The sequence below is a fragment of the Indicator indicator genome, chromosome Z, assembly GCF_027791375.1.
Source record: "Indicator indicator isolate 239-I01 chromosome Z, UM_Iind_1.1, whole genome shotgun sequence".
NCBI classification, from domain to species: domain Eukaryota; kingdom Metazoa; phylum Chordata; class Aves; order Piciformes; family Indicatoridae; genus Indicator; species Indicator indicator.
The window spans coordinates 33,052,684-33,075,713 of record NC_072053.1 but is presented as its reverse complement, the minus strand read 5'-3'; the positions used below and the strand labels follow the sequence as shown (position 1 = coordinate 33,075,713).

General features: G+C 41.5%; 1 protein-coding gene across 1 annotated transcript in view; it reads left to right on the top strand.

Annotated features, from left to right (window-relative positions):
- Window positions 1–23,030, top strand: part of THBS4 (thrombospondin 4) — a 39,212-nt gene that overhangs the window by 648 nt on the left and 15,534 nt on the right. The window contains exons 2-9 of the mRNA XM_054398022.1: window positions 3,188–3,391; window positions 7,210–7,457; window positions 8,484–8,589; window positions 14,787–14,869; window positions 15,460–15,511; window positions 16,801–16,973; window positions 19,855–19,992; window positions 20,568–20,645. Coding sequence (XP_054253997.1) covers window positions 3,188–3,391; window positions 7,210–7,457; window positions 8,484–8,589; window positions 14,787–14,869; window positions 15,460–15,511; window positions 16,801–16,973; window positions 19,855–19,992; window positions 20,568–20,645 — 1,082 coding nt within the window. The remainder of the gene's footprint in view (window positions 1–3,187; window positions 3,392–7,209; window positions 7,458–8,483; window positions 8,590–14,786; window positions 14,870–15,459; window positions 15,512–16,800; window positions 16,974–19,854; window positions 19,993–20,567; window positions 20,646–23,030) is intronic.

The window sequence follows — 23,030 nt, the reverse complement described above, 5'->3', positions numbered from 1 at the left end:
GTGCAGCAGTTAGTGTACCTTAGTGCGGCTCCAGGAGCCTTAAAGCTGCTACTAGTTCTCTTTCACTTTTAGCCCCCTCCAGTGAAATGGTCTTTTAATCGGTTACTCCCTCCTTAAGCAGATTTAAAAGACAGCAATTCAGACTAATTTAACTGCATTTCCAAAAACTTCAGTTAAAATCCTTCTTAATGTAAAAGCATTTCAGAAAATTGTCATATTGAGAAATAGGCTATTGTGTTTTAAAAAATGTAAGTAGATTTCCAGCTTGTCGGGGCAGTGGCCAGTGAAAACCATCGCTCTCAACATGAATTTTTCACTTTCTCACAGTCTGTCAGAACACATTGCAGTGAGTCTAGGGCTTCACTCCAGGTATCTAAGCAATTCTTAATTATCTTGAATAGTACTGAACTGAAGTGGAGCAGTTTTTACATGTAGAGTTATTACAGTTAGCAGTAACCAGAGAAGCTCAAAAAAGAAGTCTCAGAAAGTTGGTGTAACATGGCAGCAGAATTAAGGGAAAGAAAGGGTCTTTTATTTTGAGCTCCATTCTCTCCTGTGACTCTAATTTCATTCCTTCATATCCCCTCTTCGTAGAGCTTCCTGTCATGACTTCGAACTCCCCATCTAGAGACCTAGTCTTGATGTTTCTGAGCAAATTAATGAGGAGTTATTTGTTGCACCAGCATAGCTGGTGTCTTGTCAGTGTTTTCAAAGGGCTGTGAGTGCCTCCCTTCTAAAAACCGCAGAAAGCAGGCAGGGGAGAGAATTCCTGGTCCCTCTTACAGATGGACTTAATATAGGCTGTTGGGCTTGCATGCTTATGCTCAGATGCACACATGAATCCTCACTCTCACTGCATAGATTGAAACCAGCTGCTTGTGCCAAACCAGCTGCTTGTGCCTTTCAGTGTCAGCAGGCTTTTACTATCCAGTCATTTTCAAGTCTGCCTTTCATGGGAGATGAGCAAAAAAAAAAAAAGCTAAGATTCCTGCTCTAGATGAACCTGCTCTGGGAAGGGGCTTGGCCTTGATGGTCTGCAGTGGTTCTTTCCAATTCCTATAATTCTGTGATTCTTCTAAAAATGCAATCTGAAATTCTTGAAATTCTCTACTAAAGTTGTAAAGTGAGCTTTTATAACCCCACTGTTCTTCTGCTAGCCATTTTTGCTAGCAAGTGTGTAATTTATAGCAAAGGATGGATCCAGTCACATACTGCATCTACATGCTTGTCAGTGAAGGTATCCCGCAAGACGTTTTTTAATAAGATGGTGCTGAAGGATCCAGTCTAGGCAATGTCTTTTATAGAGTGCAAATATCAAACAAATACAAACATTCATTTCAATATGCAAAAATTTAAAATGTCAACAAATGTTTTGGGAAAGGTCAGCGAGTTTTGCTAGTGTTTAGTCATTACTTTTGTAATATTCCTCCTGTATTTTTAAGTGTGTGACTCTAGCAGAGATTACTCTCACAATAATTGATACAAAACAACTCTGCTAGATATCCTTCTAGATATAGAAGGACTGGATAAAAGCATATCTACATTTTGTGCTCTGGGGGAGAAGACAACTGCATTTTATGAATGATGATGACCTGCAAAATGCTGTTGTAAGGTGTAGTGAGTTGCATTCCAGTCTCTTGCTTGGGCAATTATTTTGCTTTCTGTGCACTAAATGTGATTAAGTACTGAGCCTTTTGCCCCAGATCACTGGTCAGGTTTCAGTAGCTGTCCTGGAATGCTGTAAATTTGAAATGAGTGAAAGAGAAGTCCTTTGATCAGGTCCATCTTGCATGTGTGTTGTCTTTGTTGTTTGACAAACATTACAAGTGCATGCAGATCAAGGGCCTGATTCTTTTTGTATTGTTTCCTGAAAATTCTCGGTAGAATTTGTGGAAGTCTTGGACCCAGTACCAGAGCAGACTTAAGCAATCATCTCTACTTCAGTGTTTCCTGGGATGGAGGGAAAAATACTCTTTTTCGTTTTTTTAGGAGTGACATTAGTGTCTAGGTGAACGAATGCTCCAGAACTAGCAATGAAAGCAGCCTGAATCAAGGCTCTAATACAAGGGGAGAGGTTTCCCAAGTGGTTGTGGGTAAGTCTGCGTGCCTAAGTGGTTGTTCACTGAGCACTTGCAGTCTTCTTTGGCTTGTAGCATATGGAAACATGGGATTGATGGGATGGTTCCAGCAAATGAAAACAGCTTTGAGGTCATGCTGGGTACAAAAGGCTCATCTGCAAAGGTACACCATTTTTTTAGCCTAGGAAACTAAACTTAGCCATACAATCACAGGCTCAAATCAAGGTAAGGTGCAATGTACTGTCATGTGCCTTTGCGTCAGGTGTGAGAGCCTTTACTCAGAGGCAGCTCTATGGTGTTGTGCTGGTATGGGAGAAAAATATGGCCTCGCTCTTTTTAAGTAACGCCTGTATGTTGTAATTTATCAGACTATATTGGAAAGGTATGGCTTTAATACCAGTGGCTTGAAATAAGAGATTGTAAGAAAACCTACCTTACTTGGCTGTTTAGCATTTTAATTGGTGCCCTGCAGACACCATCAAAATAGTTCTTAGTGTAAGTACACTGTAAATCTGCCTGAAGGTTTTGATGCTGGATATTCAAGCTAATTGAAACGTGAACACAAGCATCTGAATTTATGAAAGCAGAACTAAGTTAGAAAGTTTTCTATTGAGATGCATCCTCAGAAAAATTTTTGAGATCTATCTGAAAATATTTGAGTACTTAAATTTTTAAGGCTAGGTATTTCCCTTGTAGTAGCTTACCAATAATTCCTTTGATGATGTGGTTTGGTTGCTTGTTTTTTTCTCTCTCTCTTTTTTTTTTTTAAATGATAAGATCAGTTATCACAACATTTGTGTGGTATTTTGACAGAATCATAAAGGACATTTAGTCCAACCCTGCTGTCAAGGGCACAGGGACATCTTTCACTAGATCAGGTTGATTAATGTGCCCCTGCCAATGCCAGGCGGTTGGACTAGATGATCTTTAAGGATTATATTTATTTTTAATTTTTGTTTTCATACTGTTTATCTTAGATGGGACAACATAGTCTTCAAAGTAGCCATGTGGAAATAGCAAAGAGCATACAGTCGCCAGTGATTGGCTTCAGCCTACATTCTTCTTTGGTCATTATTATATTTAAGTTGCTGCTGAAATTTATTTTTCAGTTTTTGATCTCCTTCCGTATTCTAACAAGAGAGTGGGAACAAACTTCTTGCAAGAAGCACTTGGTGATCCTACGTTGAATGAAGTGTATTTGCTCTCAACGTTCAAACTGCAGACAAAAAGCACAGCCACCATATTTGGCCTGTATTTTTCCTCTGACAACAGCAAGTATTTTGAATTTACAGTAGTGGGACGGATGAGCAAAGGTGAGTTGTTTAGCATATGTAAGAGAAAACTAATGCTGGACTGACCGTTATTATCACAGAAAGATGTTGAATTGCGTGATTGACTTTTGTGCTTGTAAGTCACCACTTAGGCCTGTCCTCACAAGATTAAGTCGTTGATTACCTCCCATCTCATTCCCCTTTTTTCCTTCGTCTCACTGTGTGCTGCTTCTTCCTGGCCAGTGAAGCTGATCTGACAGCCAGATGGTATCTCCACTCTGCCTTGGCACTTGGTCTGAGCAGTGCTGAGAAAAAAGGAAAAAAAAAGTGGAGTATAGAGAAAAGAGGCAGTTTGGGTTGTTTGTGGTTGGGGGGTGGGGGGGTTGTTGTTTTTTTGGGTGTGGGTTTTTTTCCCCCTTGGGACAGTCACTGGTTCTTATTAGTCAGGAATGTGAGGGACACATGGCATTTGCTTCCTCATGCATATAAAAGGCAGGTTCTTGCTCTGAGGTTAGAAGTGACTGTAGAAGACAAACATTTCTAGTACTGACAGGATCTTTTGGCTGAATTCAAGTGTTCTCCATTTATCAAAATGACTTAATCTGGAGTCAGGGTATGAACTTCAGCAGACTTTTAGAAATGGTGAGATTTCATCACTTTCTAGACCATACCTAGGACATATTGCAGATTTAAGGTTCAGCAAAAAAAGTCAAATTGTGTAAATTATCGTTGCTCCATTGACTTCACCACTGCTATAATTTGCTGCTGTAAATATTGTAAATGAGCAGTTGAGCCTAATATTCAAAGAAACTCTACTGAGAAATTTCATTTTATACATAGAAAAATTATTTTATCTGCTGAAGAAAAACACACCTTTTGCATGGGAAGTGTAAGGGAGTGAGTTAAAACATGGGTGGTTGACCTTCGAGATCAGGGAATAAGAACCTTTTGTGTTAAGTATGTTTTAGGGATGGGCAAGAGGTGGTCACGCAGCCTTATCAGTGTTTGTCATACAGTTCCTAACACTGTCTTAACAAATTGCTAAGTAAATGGTTCATCACCCATATCAAGAATACCTGCATGTCTGATTGTTACTGATAAATTTAACTAACAGACTGAAGAGGCTTTCCAGTGAAAGGTTATGTGGCTTCTTTGGATTTTTGTCCTCAGTATGCTTGTATTTGAGAAGTATCTGTGACAGAGTGGTGGCATATAGATAGGCAGAATGAAGAAACTTGTCCTGTTGATGACCAGTGTTGAGTAGATGGGGGTACATCTGTGACCAACCTATTATTAGAGAACTGATCAAATGGGGAGGCTTATTGCAGCAAGGCTCTTCCATGGAGGTCTCTTTGCCTCTTAGTGCGCCCTATTTAAAGCATATAGCAGCATGTGAGTAATAGGCAGTGTTTACAAATGTGATTTCTCTGGAAGTGTCCTGTATGGCTGCTTTATACAGTGAGTTAGACCACATGCAGGACATTGTCACATATCCTGAAAGCATGGAGTGTGAATGCTGTTTATGGTCCTCTCAACACCATCACTTCATTGGTGAGCCAACAAAATGCAGTGTTTAAATTAACCTACGGTTTTGGAGGGGTGCATGTGTGCTTAGTGCTTCCTCTGCATGGTATTTCTACTTACACACCAAATCTGATTTAACTAGCCCTGTGCAGGCCTTAGTGATCCTTTGAAGTGCCACGTTTGACAGCTGTGTTCTGAATGGTTTGCTCACATTTTGGTTTTGTTTTGGTGTACCTGGTAGTTTACAATGGCTAAATGTTTTTAAAGCACAGATTTGAATTACCGGGCAGCTGCCTAACTTTCAGCGGCAAACAGCATCCATGAGTTTCTTGCCTTTTTTTTTAACAATTCCTTTATTAAGCGAAGGAATTAAGTGCATAAGTGATGCAACTTAACAGTTATATAAAGCAATTTGTATTTACTGGCAGGATTAGCACTTCTGTTGAAAATCTGTTTCTTAAACAGTACAAGTTGACCCAGTTAGTCTCATGAATGACAGTGTGGAATGTCCTAGGAACCAACACATAACGCAGGGTCTTGCATGAGTTAAATCTTGCAGAGGCTGTGGTCCAGCAATATTTCCTTTCCAAAGCCTACTCTAGTGTACCAGATGGGTATTTGCCTTTGGCTGAAGGAGGAATACTTGATCCTTCTTTAAAGCAGACTGCTTCTTGTCCTGAAACTATTCTGGCGATGTCTGTTCTAGGCTACAGTCTCCTCTTTCTGTCTGTAGCTTACTGCTCTTTGGTCACTCTGAAAGGGTCCAGATCCAAAGATCTTGTTTTCAGGTGTGTATAATATTCATGAAAGTAAAATGCCTGTGATGTACTGTCTTGTCAGACCTTGGAGCTTGCCAATAAATGCTACCTTTAACAAGTTACTGATGACTTCATGCACCTTTGCAGAAATCTCTGGTCTGGCAGCGTTTTGATATAGACAGTAATGAACACATTCCTGACATTGATCACAGCTGCTGAAGACTTTAGTGCTGGTGTAGACTTTAAAGATGCTCTGTTAGTGCTGGTATAAATCTGGATTCTTTCAATGATTGCATTGACAAGTACAAAAAAAGTAGGGGACATACACCTAGTAATTCAGAAGGTCATGGACAAGCATAGGTATCGCAGCATCAGAGTATGTTAGTAGATCAGAGGTGGGATGATAATTTGTTAAATAAATAGAAGTGGGATGAGTGAGTTTTTCCCTTCCACTATATCCACAGTTTTTAGCTGACCTCATGTTAAGATGTATTATTTGATGAAACAGTAGCAGCCCTCTGTGAACTTCAGAGAGATGTTCACTTGTTTAGGTGGCTGTCTGTGCAGTTTGACTTTTCAATGTGCATAACTTATTGTGAGTGAATGAGGGACCTGCAGGCTGGTGATGAGTGAGATCTTTGAAACAAGGTCTATCTAATATTGTAGAGTAGTTACACACTGTCTAGATGCACTCAGCTCAACGCTTCTGTAAATACGCATTTGGAGAGCCAGGGAGAGATTTTGTGGAAAGAAAAAGCTAGCTTGGTCTAAGAGATTTAGCTTTCAGGTACTAGCTTGCTGATCAAATATCCATTGGAAAGAGGCATTTTTTTCAATATTGCACAGCATGTAACGGTTTTTGTTTGCCGCTGGTTTTGGTGGTGTATTTTACTTCATAAAATGAGAATTTACTGTATGAATTACCAAGTAGGCCATATACTTACGCTTTAAAGAAGAGTTGAGAGGGGACTTAGTCCTCTTTAGGGGTGGAGTATGTCTTTTCTGCATTATATTTTAGTTTTACGTACTGTTTTTTTTTTTTTTTTTTTACAAAGAACTGCCTCAAATCATATTTCCTTTGGATTCTTTTAAGGTGCATTTAGATACGCTGTCAGAGGGTTTCACTAAATGCAATATGCATCACTGAAATTTGATTTTACTGTTTTTTCCTAATTGTATGTTTCTGCTACAGATTATTACTGGGTTTGTCAATATGTACTTCTCAAAATGCTGACTGCAGGCTGTTTGCTACATCTTCTACCTTTACTACCTGTATTATATCATGTTATGCCTTGAAAGGTGACATTGGGTTAAGCCAGTTAGAGAGGCCTGGACAAAGCAGTGGAAAACACTGTGCAGTGTTTTTCAAATGGGAAGTCGTTCAATAGTCATGGTAATCCTGCTCTGAAATTCAATGTCCCATTTATTATTAGCATTTGTATCTGCATGTGGGATGCATTTATAAAAGCTGGTATGTGGAAAAATACCAGAGCAAGTGCAGATTTCCACAGAGCCTTCCTTGATCAGCCTTGGGTTATCTGCTACCCCCTGATAGTCCTTCTGTGTATTTTATACTAGTGGTGCTGCGCTATATGAAGAGTGATGGGAGGCTGAATTCGGTGATCTTAAGCAACATCCAGCTGGCTGATGGCAAACCCCATGCTGTCATCTTGTGGCTGAGTGGCCTGCAGCAGGGATCGAACACAATAGAGTTGTATCTGGACTGCCTGCAAGTAGGTGCTGTTCAGGACCTGCCCAGAGCATTTTCCATGCTGTCTGAGAGGTCAGCAGCAGTGGAGTTGCGCACTTTCCAGGAGAAGACACAGGTAAGCAGGAAAACTGGGAGTAGGCTTAGCACTTACATGGATCCCCAAGGATCTTCTGAATCTGGACCTCAGTCCTTGCAGCAGCGAAGTTCTGTACAACAGTGATTCAGTAATTCTTGAGTTACTAATTTGAGAAATAAATGTAAATAGGAGCTCCCTGTGTAACAGGTGAAATCTTAGCTTCACTGAACCAAATAATAGTTATGTTGTTCAGTTAAACAGTTTTTAGCTTGTAAGAGGAAATACATTGATGCGTCTCTCACCTAAGTCTATCTGTTTCTTTGTGACTGAACTTACTGCATGAACCTAACTGATGTAGTAAGGGCAGCTTTTTGTTAGCATCTTAAGGCGTTCAATATTATCAACTCTTGTCTGTGTAAGTGGCTTTTCTAATCATGATAAGCCAAATGGACTAAAAAAAAGACAAAATAAGGAGGGGGACTCACATAGTGTGATAGCCCAACCTCAATCTGTTTGATTACAATAACTTTCCTTCCTCTATCTGCTAGCCACGGGTTGACAAAAATTCCTGTCATGTCAGCATCAGCAGTCTTGATATAGACAGTATCATCTTCCATCATCAGTAATGCAAAATATGCATTAGAAGGTATAAAGGCATTCTGTTTAACGGCTGCCCTTTGCTTTCATCACAGGCTTGAAAATGAGCCTGTTTATGGGGAGAATCACTAGGCCCACATTCCTAAAATTGTTAATAGAAACCTGTGTGAGGAGAGGGAGGTGGAAAAAGGGAAAAAGTCTGTTTTGTATTCAATTCAACAAAAAAATGTGCAAGATAATATGAATCAGAATAGTGGAAAACAAGTTCAGAATAAAATCACAGCTATCTGAAAATATGAAAGGCAGATATTAGGGATTTTACTATAGTTCAGATAGTGCTGGGTGGCAGTGGAGGAGTCCTGCATGTTTAGGAAATGAACATCCTCTCTAAAAAGTTTGTTTGTGTGATATTTCATTTCCCCCCTTGTTGTACCAGAATTATGATTTTGTCTTTTATTATGAGTCCAGGATGCACTAGATGAGCTGAAGCTGGTAACTGGTGGAACACTTGCCCAAGTGGGGAACCTGCAGGATTGTTTTCTTCAACAAACTGAACCTATTCCTCAGTACACTGGTAAGATCTGCAACCAGGAGTTAAAAATCATTCCTTAGGATACCAGTGCAAAGAAGCTAATGGAATGAATATTTAAAATGTGGAGAAGCTTTATGGACAAGTATTACTGTTTGACTGAGTTACAGCCATGATCGTTTCCTGTCAATGTTTTAAAAATTGTTTGGTTTGGAAAAAAAAACAAAACTTCACTGCTGCTGGTGCTGAAGCAATGAATTGTTGCCCTAGTGAGGGAGGAGTCTGTAATAATTAAGAGGCTTTTTAGCCTTTCTGAAGAACAGACTTTTATGATCATGATATGCTTGTATCAGCTTAAAATATTAAGTATTTGCATGCTAGCCAATTGCAGACAGAAAGTAATCCTAAATGTGATACACTGCTCCAGGCTTTATGAATATAGGAAGAATTATAGAGTAGCAATACCTAGTAATGTATTTATGCACGTGGCCAGTATTTATCTTCTGTTGATTACTGGAGTGTTCCAGAGGGAGAAGGAATGAGGCATGAAGAAGGACGCAGTAGACTGCAGAGCAAGTTGGTGCTGCAGCTACAGAGCCTGCAGGTGCACACGGGAAAAGCTATTGCAAGGCAGCCACCAGTCCTGCTGCAAGTTAGCTGAGTGTTTTGTCACCTTCTGGACTGGAAACCTGCTCCAAAACCAATTCCTTTTCTGCCTGTGCTGAGCATTGTGGAAAGCAAGCTGGGAGCAGGGAAGAAAGGAAGGAGCTGGGACAGTGAGAATTCCTGAAGATCTCCAGGGTTTGGGTGGATGTGGGGCAGGCTGTGGATGTAGTCTACCTGGACTTCAGCAAGGCCTTTGAGAGTGTCCCCCATGGCAAACTCCTGGCCAAGCTGTCAGCCTGTGGCTTAGACAGGAGCACTCTGTGCTGGGTTAGGAACTGGCTGGGGGCCGTGCCCAGAGAATGGTGGTGAATTGGTGCCACTGCCAGCTGGCAGCCAGTCACTAGTGGTGTCCCCCAGGGATCAATGTTGGGCCCAATCCTGTTTATTATCTTTACTGATGATCTGGATGAGGGGATTGAGTCCACATCAGGAAGTTTGCAGATGACACCAAGCTGGGAGCAGGTGTTGATCTGTTAGAAGGTAGAAGGGCTCTGCAGAGGAACCTTGGCAGTCTGGATAGATGGGCAGAGACCAATGGAATGAAGTTTAAGACATCTAAGTGCTGGGTTCTACACATTGGCCACAACAATCCTATGCAGTGCTACAGGATGGAGACAGAGTGGCTGGAAAGCATCCAGGCAGAGAGGGGCCTGTGGGTGCTGGTTGACAGCCGGCTGAACACGAGCCAGTGGTGTGCTCAGGTGGTGAAGGTGGCCAATGACATCCTGGCCTGCATCAGAAATAATGTGGCCAGCAGGATCAGGGAAGTCATTCTGCCCCTGTACTCAGCACTGATTAGACCACAGCTTGAGTACTGTGTCCAGGTCTGGGCTCCTCAATTTAAGAAGGACATTGAGATACTTGAACGTGTCCAGAGCAGGGCAACAAGGCTGGTGAGAGGTTTCAAGAACAAGCCCTGTGAAGAGAGGTTGAGGGAGCTGGGGTTGTTTAGCCTGGAGAAGAGGAGGCTCAGGGGAGACCTCATTGCTGTCTACAACTACCTGAGAGGGGTTTTAGCCAGGTGGGTGTTGGTCTCTTCTCCCAGGCAACCAGCAACAGGACAAGAGGACACAGTCTCAAGCTGCACCAGGGGAAACTTTAGGCTTGATCTTAGAAAAAAGTTCCTCACAGAAAGCCCACTGAAATGGGCTGCCCAGGGAGGTGGTGGGGTCAACGTCCCTGGAGGTCTTTAAGGAAAGACTGCATGGAGCACTTAGTGCCATGGTCTAGTTGATTAGATAGGGCTAGGTGATTGGTTAGACTTGACGATCTTGGAGGTCTCTTCCAACCTGGTTGATTCCGTGATTCTGTGAATAAATCCCAGGTCATCCAGTAAACAGAAGACATGGCATCAATGAATCACATAAAGGGTACAATTCTTCGTGGTGGGCAAGAGTGGTCTCAAACATCTTGACATGGCAAACCTGGGCTAGACTACCCCATATGTACTCATTTCTAGTGCTGATCTGCCTTTCTGCTTTGCATGTGAGGGGAAAGAATGGGTTCACAGTGTGCATACAGTATGTTAATGTGTGGTAACCATGGGGAAAACTCAGGGCTCTGTGAGCAACATTTCCAGATTGCAGACTTGCAATTTTCTCATCTGTAGCTTTTTGCTCCTTAATCAATAATACAGGTAGTAGTGAAACAGAGATATTGTCTCTGGCTGCAGCTCTCAATATTCAATTGCTTATTACCTTGAAGTAAAATCAGTATCATACTATTATAATAATATTAATACAACTCACGTGAGTATGTTCAAAGTCTAAGAGTCAGATCCACCAAAGGAAAACATGCAAATGTTCCAACAACAATATTAACTCAGGTGCCTTGCACTTTGTATATGCTTCACAATGCCCTTTTACAGGAGCAATATATCAGGTAACTGCAGCTTAGTGTTCAGCCATAAAAAGCTAGAATGCACATGCTTAGTTGTCTAGGGGTGTGACATCTATATACGAGATCTACATATCTTGGTAAAAGCATGTGTTTGCATATTAATTGGAGAATTCTTGGGAGAACATTGGATCTGAATAACTGCATAGCTTTGACTGTGTGCCTGGCCATTGCTTGCTCTGTGGCAGCTGCATTCCCTTTGTATTCAGTCCATGTAACGGACACCTAAGCAATGTGGATGACAACACAGTGGTCAGACAGAGGTTGAACATGTATATTTGGGTCTTTCCTTGTTCCCATGTGGGTACCACAGATGTACTGGGTTTGGTAGATGAGATTGGTTTGCTGCATGTAATCATAAGATCTTTGGAGATCATCTAGTTCATGCAGGGTACCTGAAGCTGACATAGTGGTTTGCAAGGGGGGAACTCAATGTTGTACCAGACCAAAGATTCTTTTAACTTAGCTATTGGTAGGGACAGTATGCCAATGTAGACCCACCGGTAAGAGTGTAAGACTGGTGTTACAGTGTGTTTACACTGTAGTTTTGCCTGAAGACTTTCCTGTTCTCCAGCAGTTCATGGTAATTCAGAGCTCTCCACCAGAAATTGGAGTCTTTCTGTTTTGTACTGAACTGTGGTAGTTTTAGGCTGTACCTTTAAAAGTACCTTTCCACAGATCTTGAACAGAAAGTAAATAAATCACCATTGAGTGTAAAAAGGAAAATAATGATAGTTCTAAACAATTCCATTGGAGCGATATCTACCATAAGAATTAGTTTGGTAAACTTTCTCTCTCTCTTTTGGCTTCCTTGCTCTGGGAGGTACTAGCTTTGTGCTATGCTGGCTTCTGCTGACCTTGGCTGCACTGTTTTGGCTAAGTTCAAATAATGCTCTGTTCTTTTCTCTTGTCCCTTTGTGACTGGGGAGTAAGGAAATGTATGTTTCCTTCCATGAATCTATCCAGTTTTAAATGCATGATTAAGAAGGTCTTCTGGCAATAAATTAATTGCAAGTCTGGGGAGATACCTCCCTCTGTTTACTTTGAACCTGCCTCTTTGTAATTCCCCATGCAGCATACGTACACAATTTCCGTAAGAGGATTATAGGCTGCAAGGTTACTGTTCTCAGCCATCATCCATACTTTTTTATCTCTGACCAAGTAACCACAATCTCTTTGAATGATTCTTCAGGATTCCTAACTTTGCTGAATGGAGTCAAGTGGGGTGCTTGAGCAAGTATTGCTCCCAAGAGAACTAGAAGTGTCTGTGAGGTGTTTTGCTGTGGCCTGCAATTACATATGCTGTTGTTTGTGCATTTACCCTGCCTGGGCCAGTTAGCTGTGCAACAGAGTTGTTCACCTGCTCTAAATTCAAAGCCCTGTAGAGGAGCATGTTGCCCAGAGAAGTTGTGGATGCCCCATTCATTGGAAGTATTCATAGTCAGGTTGGATGGGGCTTTGAGCAACCTGACCTAGTGAAACGTGTTCCTACCATTGCAAACTAGTTAGACTAGATGATCTTTAAAGATCTCTTCCAACCCAAACCATTCTATATGGCCAAGTCCTGGGAAGAGAAAGACAGGGTAGCTCCCTAGTGTGACTTCAGGCTTACAGATAATAAGCATGTCAAGAGAATTCCGTCCCCTGCTAGGCAGTAATTCTTCAGATCTGTCTCTGAATTTAATTATTGCTGTGAAAGCCATTCTGTTACTCAGGTTGTTGATGACTTGGAGTATAGAGCTAGGGGTGAGCTGAACCTGGGGTGTTGCTGCAGTAGGTAGGGTATGGATGAGAAAGACTACATGATGAGACCAGATAACTGTGTGGCTTCAAACTGTACCTTCTGCATATCCTGCTCACTTCTGGGGAAAGCCTCTCTACAATATATTGTGAAACAATAGCTCCCTGAAAGGCCTCTCTAAACCACTGATCACTGGTCATTCTGCTGCAGGTGGTACCCACTGTATGGCTTGGCTTTCAATGGATGAGAAAAAGAAGTAATCTGTTGCTACTCTGCTGTCGAATTTTCAAACAAGACATAATAGTTTGTGGCAGAATAACCTTTTTAGTCCATCTTAAAGTTTTAAGTCTGCAAAATTTAACTGTACAGAATAGATCTGGTTTTGATTTGGATGTTAGCCAACAAAGAGCATCTGAAATCTTAAGAATTTTTTGCCAATCTCAATCAATAGTGTCTAAACCATTTTTTGTTGAAAAACAAAAAAAATCAAGCCAAACAAGGATACCAGCATGTGTCCTGAGAGCCTGTGTTTCAAGTTCCACTGTGGGATTCTGAAATACACATGATACTAAGTTTTGATGCCTTCTTTCCCAATAAGAGGAAGACAAGATTGAGACTAGAATAGAGGCAGGTTCTGGAAGGGGTGGTTCCCAAGTCTTTAAACTTACTCAATGTTTTGAAGAGAAGATCTGAAAGGAAGAACCACACTATGTGAAAAATTGGGCAATTCCCACTAGAATGTTTGGAAACAGACATTCTTTGAAGCACAAAATAGTGAGGTAAACATTAGGAAAGCTTTTTTTTTTTTTTTGTATATTCACAAAAATAACACTTGAATAAACCTCCGTGAAACCACTGGGCATAATATCAAACTGTCCTGCCTGGTTAGAATGCAAAAGAGCATGTGTTCATGACATTTTTTTGACGCACAGTCTTTTCAGCTTACAAATAGCTGGTGAAAAAAGCTACAAACTCCAAAGTCAGCTACAAATAAACTGCTATGAGCTACTGTGCTAAACCTGCTCCCTGCTTCTCTTCTGTCACTGTGTCAAAACTAATATTTCATTTAACAGATAAGAGTCTCATGTCTTGCTTTGTTTCTGGTCCTTCACTATGGCTCATTACAGATGTAACTTCTGGTCTTGTCATAGAGGTCTTTAATTCATTGTCTGGTATTGAGAACTCGCTTTGATGTTCATTCGTAGCACACTGAGTGGATGTTTTGTGAGTCCATACAAAATCTACCCTCCCCAGAAGCAAATGCAGCTGTGAAACTTGTGCTGCCTTTTAGAAGAAAAGCCAAATGACTGTCACAAATATTAAAAGTGCTGTTTTCATTAGAGCAGGCACTCCTGATGCATGGTTGGGGCTGCATGGTGAGCTTGCTCAGAAAGCAGGGTAACTTCACTTTGAAGAGTGTGCAGCAATTAGTTGTGGTAACATGGAATACACTAATGAGAGGTGACTTCCCATTGTGTGCTCAGACATTTCATGCCTGTGCCTTGCCTTCCTGTTCCAAATGGATTATCACAAAAACTCAGTCATAAAATGCTGAAGTTTCACTTAGGGCTGCTGGTTCCAGGCTTGGGGGAACCAGTAACACTAGTAGCATTAAGTTATCAGCATTGTTAGGCCTTCCTGGAGAGACTTGCCACTGAAATGGTAGAAAAATCACAGACTGCTTTTTCTCTCTGTGGAGAGGTTTCTTCTTTGACTGCTTCTGTAGCATAGAGTAGAGCTTAGTCCAGAAAAGTTCCTGCAAATCCCTTTATAAAAATCAGAGCTAGATGTGGTATTTAGTCTAAGAATTCTTACAGGGCTTAAATAACAGTAATGTCTTCACTCCTTGGCTCTTTCCATCTTGTATCTCAGCAATTTTCATGGCACGTGAAGGAGCGTTACATGCATTGTGCACTCTTTCATCGCTGTTTCTGTGCAGGTGATTTTAATAGGCAGCTGATGGGTCAGATGATGCAGATGAACCAGATACTGGGAGACGTGAAAGACCTTCTCAGACAACAGGTACTGTGTAATGGCTTCGATGTCAAATATCCTGAGCTTGCCACTTTTGATAGAGTCAGGGGAGAATTCCCATAAGCAAGAAGCTCCTGTGTAGAATTTCTTGCCTCAAAGGCAGCACAGTGGATAAAAAATAACCATAAAGGTCCTAGTACACTGTGCTCACTATGGAGTGTCACTGAATGTGGGAGTGTAGGAGACTTGCTTATTCAGATCCAGAAAATCTAGTGTCTTTAAGCGTAGAGGAATTAGAGTAGCCATTCTACTGCTGTTAGAGGCAGGCCTCTTGAACAGAATGGAAATAGTATTCATTCCACATGCTGTTGAGTATCAGAACTGGAATTGGTGGTGGTGCATGCATTAAGTTTTGCATGTAATTTGTAAAGATCCTATTGAGGAAAGCTGAACTGAAGTACCACCAGGATGGCTGTCCTTAATTTTATGGAGTACAAAGAGCATCTCATTTCAGGATAGAGTTCCTATGTTGCATGGTTTAAGTGACATCCTCTGGAAAAAAAGATAATGGTTCTTCTGGCAGCCAGATGCAAACTGGAGATGCCTGTATCTAAATGTTTATCTTCTATATCCTCAAGGTCAAGGAAACAACTTTCCTGAGAAATACCATAGCTGAGTGCCAAGCATGTGGTAAGTATTCCTGTTACTGATTTTAAAAGGCAACCAGATGGGATGTGCAGTCATTTTGAAATCAGTATTGATTGCATCAGCTTTGTTTCTAAGAAATTCTTTTAGAAAGTACTGTGCCCAACATTCTAAATGTATTGGTCAAAAATTTAAAATAGGTTTTCATTAGCTGGGGGGGACCTAACAGTCCACAGACCTAACAATCACCTATTGTGGGATAAAACCCCACTAACCCAAGAAGTAGCACTCACTCTGTACTGTCAGTTCTTGCTGTGCCGCTTGTTCATGGAGAGGGTGAAATTGCTTGCCAGGTAGTTCATGAAAAATATCAGAAGGACAAGGGAGGAATAATGTTCTGTTCTAGATGATACTGTCAGTCTAAAGAAGATCCCTTCAGTCCACCTTAAAGTCATCTGAAAGTAGGCAGTCACTGGATAACAGCAGTAAGACCCAAAAGGTTGTCTCCATCTTTTTCGTAAGTGGAAAAAATTAATGCTTTCCCAAATGCCATTTCATAGCCCTCCTACACAACTGACAGTCAGGACACATGTGCTCAGTGTGAAAAACAAAGTACTCCCTCATTGGATAAGGCAAAAAAGCCTTAAACTCATGAGGCCTTTTAGCTGATTTCATTGCCCAGCCTCATCAAAACTCAAGCTTTGAGTAAGTGCCAAAGAAAAAGTCGTTAAATCCTACATGCATCAGTACCAAGGCTCAGCACCTGCCAGAGCCTCAGATAGCTTTCCTTTTTTTCAGGGCTGGCCTCTGTGCACCTAAGCCAGTGTACTTGCATACCCTGCTTTGTTTATGGTCTGACAAATGCTTTTTCTTTATTCGTCTTATTTCTAGACTATCAGGTATGCTTTTGTGAAGCCATGGCACTGTTTTACTTTTAAAGTGGTAGTGTTGGAAATTTAGCCAGAGAAATGCCTGGTACTGTCACCCTTGAGACCTTTGGGCAGTCTGAGGTCACTGTTTCAGAGATTTCCTCCCCGGTCCAGCAGCAGGTGTGTGCTGGAACTAATCTAGGAGGAAGGCTTCCCTTTATAGCCCAAAAAAGCATGTGGATCTCACAAAACAGCCTTAATTTCCCCTGTCTGGGGATACAGCCAGTTGCTCGGCCATTCCAGCATGAAGTCTCTTCAGCCACAGCACAGCTGGTAGAGGTGCATGTAGAGGCCCCTGCTCTGCAGCATCTCAGGGATCTCTTCAGAGGGCTTGCCAGCTGAAAGCCACGATGGATTTTTTTTTTTTTTTCAATCGCTGAAACTGTTGTTTTTTCTACATTAAAGGTTTGGGGATTGTGAGTTTTCCAACTCAGCTTCCTAGGCGCAGTAAACCCAAATGTGAAGTGAATTCCTGCTTCAGGGGAGTAAGGTGCATGGAAACAGCAGAGGGATTTCAGTGTGGCCCCTGCCCCGAAGGGCTTACAGGAAACGGAGTTACCTGCTCAGATATCGATGAGGTAAATTAGTGACTTTCATTGAACTTGAAAAAAAAAAAAAGCTCAAAAGTGACTGTTTCTTACGTACCAATAGGTTGCTGATACTTGGTATCTTCAATTTACTGATTGCTTGGACAGTGAATGCTAGTTTACTCTGATTTAAGTCTCTCTCTCTATTTTGGTGTTGCTGCAACTTTTTGAAGGTTATATGTGTGAGCTGAGAAAACACTTAAAAGTTTAAAATTTGTTTGGTGGTGGTTGATTGTGTTTAAAAAAACAAACAAACAAAAACCCAAACAAACAAAACAAAAAAAAAACCCAAACAAGCAACCAACCACACAGAGAAATCCTCAGCAAAACCAAGCTTTTGACATAGTTGTTTCTGTTCCACAAGAAATACTGTAGCTTCTGTTACAGGCTGCAGAAGCACTTCTTATTGATGTGGGCTTTGTTTCTTTAAATTGTAGTGGTCCTGAACCAAACTTGGTATTGTTTTTTGGACTAAACTGGAGCCATGGTTTTGTTTTGCCTCTTTGCGGTTGTGTTTAAAGTTGACAGTGTTGACTTTTTTTTTCCCCTCTTTCGCTATGTTAGAAATTACACGTATGCTGAGGACTATGCTGTTTTTTTCTTCTGAAAGCACCTGGATGTAGTAGAACAGGGAACCAGGAGAATTAGGTCATTAGCCATGCTGTGAATGCTACAGTAGTAGCGGCATACCTGCCTAATGGTGTAAAACAACAAAAGGAATTCGGTTTTTTGTTGTTGTTTTTTCTGTCTCTTCTTCCAAGATGTGCCTCGACTGCTCTTGTGATTTAATTCTTTGCTGTAGTTCATCATCAGAGAGGACGTGATGTGCCCAACTTGTGTATCTGTCTTTGCAAAACTCGAGGGAGAGAAAGTGGGTCGAGTATCGCAGTTTTCTGAGATGTAGGCAATGTCTTATTTTGCCTTTTGTGGCATGGACTGTCTGCTGCAACAGAAGGCACAAACAAAGGAGGTGATGAGAATGCAAGAGGTGAAGCTGTGACAGCTGTGATGTGAGTTTCATGCTACAAACAACCGTGGTGAGAGACTCAAGCCAGCCTAGGTGGAGCCCACCAGTACAAATGGGTTCCATCTTTTAAGCAAGATCCATAGTGAGGCACAGCCCAGTGATAATCTCCTCTGTTGGGATCAACTCTAACTGTGACAGCAGTGTTGGGGAAGATAAGCTTAGACTGTTCTTTAGAGTCCTGACATTGACATGGTTTTCTGTGAATGGTCAGGCTCTTTGAAGATTGACATGCCTTCATGTTCCTGCCATCACCCCACATAGTAGACCTGATCTCACAGTAGAAACAGCAAGGAAATTTTGCCAAAATGGTATCATACAGTCTTCCTTATATGTGAAGTCTTTCTGTGGACACTATTACTGAAATGTCCATGTAGTCTGGTGAGGCTTTATTCATCAGTAAATACCTCATTTAACAGCTGGATTTTCATGAATGGGTGCACAGGTGTAAAAAAAAGAGTGTCAAGAGCTTTTAATTATCTAATGAAAGGGATGTGTCATTTCTTTTCCTGAGTTAGCTGAGACAACAAAAGTAGTTTTGTTTTGTTTTTAAACTCCTCAGGAACCACCTCTGGGAGAGCACCTTTCTATTGAATAAGCTATTTGTGTGCTTCCTAGTAACTGGCATTGGAAATGAAAAGTTTGTATAGAAATTCAGGAAAAGCCAAATCTAGAAGCTTTCTCAATAAGACCTGCCAATCATATTTTCTGAGGCTGTTACCATTTCTGCAATAAGCTCCCTTGTTCATTAACAGTTTGAAGACACTACTTGTACATGCTGACGCTCTGTATCTTGGGGGTTGCAGCTCTGCTCTGTATACAGTGTAATTTGAGTGCCCTCTGCTGCTTGCAATAAAAATCCACAGCAATGAGCATAAAATGTCCTAAGTTTTGCATTTTCCGTAAGCTAAATGGGGACTTATTTCTAACAAATCTTTCTGTCAAACACACTTTGATAGTAAAGATATTTTTTTTCTTGCTCCCTTGTTACTTGTTTGATTCAAAGTTGTATGTTTGTAGGTGGGTATCATCTGCTCTCCCTCTATTTTATGGATGGTTACTGTTGAAGGGGCTGAAACAGTTTTAAAAACTCTTGTTTCTTTTTCACATTTCTTATTTATTATTGTGCTTATTATATGCAGCATGATAACGTGTTGATGGTTTTTGGTACTCTTACAAACATAACCTACCAACTAATGATGTTGTAGAGGCAGCAGTGCAGGTTGTGGTTCTCAAACTGGTACCCACAAGGCCACTGAAACTGCTTACTGTGGTTCTGTAAAACTTCATGAGGCAGTGAAGCTGTTAGTGCCTTCAGGGCAACAGTGATGCTGTGAGCATGTGCTATTTTGGGAGAAGTGTTGAAGGTTGTCTGTGGGCTTCTGGTCAAGAACTGTGTGGGTGCAACTGAGGCATCCATGATCATCTGAGTTATGTTTGGGTTACTTCTGGTTATGAGATTTGCCCAAATATAAGTAAGGAAAATACTATTTGGTGGGTTGGAGTTGTGTGGCTTTCATGATAGTGTGGTCTGGACCCTTCCAGAGGGCTCTCAGCCTCTGAGGGAGCTGAGCTTGCCCAGAAAAGGTAAGGGTTGGAGATCAGAGCTTAGGACCATCAATTGCAAGCTATATTGAAAGACTGCAGATCTGTTACAGATATAGCTGAAGAGCTGCTGGGGTCAGAAATAACATGCAGAGGCAACAGATACTCCTCTGTAAGCAAGCTCTGAACAGAAGACATACAGACATTGCTTGTAGCATTGCCACTGAGTGAGAGGTCTGTGTAGGCAGAGCCTGGATGCTGCTGTGGCATGAGCATGTGCTGGGTTCGTCTTTCCCTTTGCAGTGCCGCTACAACCCTTGCTTCCCCGGAGTGCGATGTGTGAACACTGCACCAGGTTTCCGATGTGAGACCTGTCCCCCAGGATATACAGGACAAACCCTGCAAGGGATAGGACTCAGCTATGCTAAGAACAATAAGCAGGTGAGTGGCAGCATCCCTGCAGCAGCCACCATTGCAAGGTGCTGGTTTATAACAATGTATTTGTATTGCATTTTACTTGTACTTCAGTAGTTCCATAGCTGCCATGTGCAGTTTGGAAGAGTGTTTCAGTTAGAACATCTGAGTTGTGTTTGCTTGGCTTTAAAGGGAGAAAAAAGTGTCATCCTCTTCGTGGGTATCCCTGATAAATTTGTGTTGATTTCTGTGATATGACTTTGAAATAGACTGTGGTAGAAAAGAGAGTTTCTTTTGTTTTGTTTACTTTTTTGCATGTCTGTGTAGTGCCCAACAAGGGGAACATAGTTTGTTGTTTTTTTTTTTTTCTAAAGTCTTGTGAGTTTGCCAGGAACCTATCCTAAGATTTCAGTTTTCTTTATCATAGTGTCCCTTCAGAGTTCTTGTCAGGAGAGACATTGAAAAGTTAGCCTATGGATGTGTCTGTGCCATTCTCAGAGTAGTTTCAGGAGAGCACTTTACTAGACTTAAACTTTAGGTACTCTTCTTCAGACTCGGATCTCAAGTTGACATTATATTGTATTGTTTTGCTGTATTGATAGGTCTGCTTAGATATTGATGAATGTCAGAATAATGGACTTGGACTCTGTGTTCCAAATTCCCATTGCATAAACACTTTGGTAAGTACCTTTTCATTTGTGGCTTTGAAAGTCGATTGTTTTAAAATTCCATGAGGCTAGATTGGATTTATGGCTCTGATTTGAAGAGCTGAATAATTCAATTTGTTAGCATCATCTAAACCAAACAAACCTTCTCTCTTTTCCTAACTGCTAATGAAAAAACCCAATACTTTATTTGCCATTAACATATCCATCTGAGCTGCATCCTTATCACTTGCCCTGATGAACAGCAGGAACTCTTCTCTCCACACTATCCAGTTATGTGTGTTTATAACTATGCAGATTGCAAAAAGACCATTAAGATCTTTGAGTCCAACCATTATCCTAGTACTGCCAAGTCCACCATTAAACCATGTCCCTAGGTGCTATGTCTACACATCTTTTAAGTACCTTCAGGAATGGTGACTCAAACTCTTCCAGGAGCAGCCTGTTCCAATGCTTGACAGCTTCTTCAGTAAAGAAATTTTTCCTGATGTCTGATCTGTACCTGCCCTGGTGCAGCTTGAAGGCATTTCCTGTTTGTTACAGTGTGGTAGGCTGAAATTCCCCTCCCACACTGACAGTAACCAGGCTAACTGAGTTTGGAAGCAAATGAGGCTGTATTTACAGGCAGATCTACAATCTGTGATGAGATGCAATGAATATGTACAAATATACACTATTCACAACATTTTTAAATATGTAGAATTAACAGAAAAACACAACAAAGCCCCCTGGCCCCCAGAGGGTCTGTGCTTCTTTCCCCTGCCTTCCCAGAGCAAGCATGCAAAGGGGAGGAAAGACAAGAAGCTGAGAGGTTTGTTAAGCTTAGCTTGTCAAGGTCAGTATGCAAGTGTGTGTGGTATCTCCCAAAACCAGTAGACTGCTCAGCAGAGAAACACCAGAGAGAAAGAGAGAGACTGCCCATACTTTGTTTTGAGTACTGACTCTTAAACATTTCAGTTTCTCCAATGGAAGTGTTTAGAATAATCATTATTTTGCTTTCTTACACCCAATAGTGATTTATTTACATTCTTTCACCTTTCTGCTCAAACTCTGTGAGAAGAAATTAAATATATAGCCTTAAAACTATCACACTGTTGTCCTATTGATTGTTGCTAGGCAAAAGAAACTGACTCCCGCCTCTCTACAAGCTCATTTCAGGTAGTTGTAGAAAGCAATAAGGTCTCCCTTCAGCCTTCTTTTCTACAGACTAAACAACCCAAATTCCCTCAGCTGCTCCTTCACTGGCTTCATAGCCCTTCGGGTGCACTCCAGCACCTCAGTGTCCTTCGTATAGTGAGGGGCCCAGATCTAAATCCAGTACTCAAGGTGTGGTCTCACCAGTATTGAGTACAGGGGGACAATAACTTCCCTAGTCCTACGCTTTCTGATACAGGCCAGGATGCAGTCGGCCTTCTTGGCCACCTGAGCACATTGCTGGCTCTTGTTAGGCTGGCTCTCAAACAGCACCCTGAGGTCCTTTTCTACGTCCTCTTTCCAGACAGTCTTCCTCAAGCCTGTAGCATTGCATGAGGTGGTTGTGACCCAGGTGCAAGACCTGGCACTTGGCCTCATTGAACCTTATCTATTGTCTCAGCCCACCCAGATTTCTCTGTAGAGCTTCCCTACCCTCAAGCAGATCTGCATTCCCACCCAATTTGGTGCCATCTGCAAGCTTACTGAGGATGCACTCAATCACCTCATCCAGATAATTGATAAAGATATTAATTAGAACTGGCCCAAATACTGAGCCCTGGGGAACAGCACTTGTAGGCTGCCAGTAGGATTTAACTCCATTCACCACCATTCTTTAGGCTTGATAGTTAGATAGATTTTTACCCAGCAAAGCATATGCACATCCCGAGCCATGAGCAGCCAGTTTGTCCAGGAGGATGCTGTGGGAGTGTGTCAAACTTCTTTGTGCCTCTGTCAAACACTGTTCTGCTAGAGTTGGCTGCATGGAGCAAGCTTTCTCTATGAAAAGAAAAGGGTTAACATTATTCTGCAGGTATAAATTTGTCTTTTTTAGCAGCTAGGTGTCATTTGGTCATATTTCCATGTGAATAACCCTGTTCTAGTGCTGCTTTCACTGGTAAATATGTTTGTGGCTTGTTGGGGGGATTTGTTGTTTTTTTTGGGGGAGGGGTTGTTTGTTGTTTTTTTGGTGGGTGTTTTTGTTTTAGTTTTTTCTTTTTTGGTCTTTTAGTATCTAGAACATTTCTTTCATGTTGTATGTTACTGCATGACTAGACATGACTGGTCCTCTTCAGGAGGCCATCAAGCCCTGTTTGCAGGGAGCAGCAAGTGGCCTGCCATCTGTCAAAACAGAGCATTGTGAGGGGTTTTGTCACTCCTTTCTCTCTTTAGAAACAGTTTGCTCTGGAAGTGCTCCCTTAAAGGCTA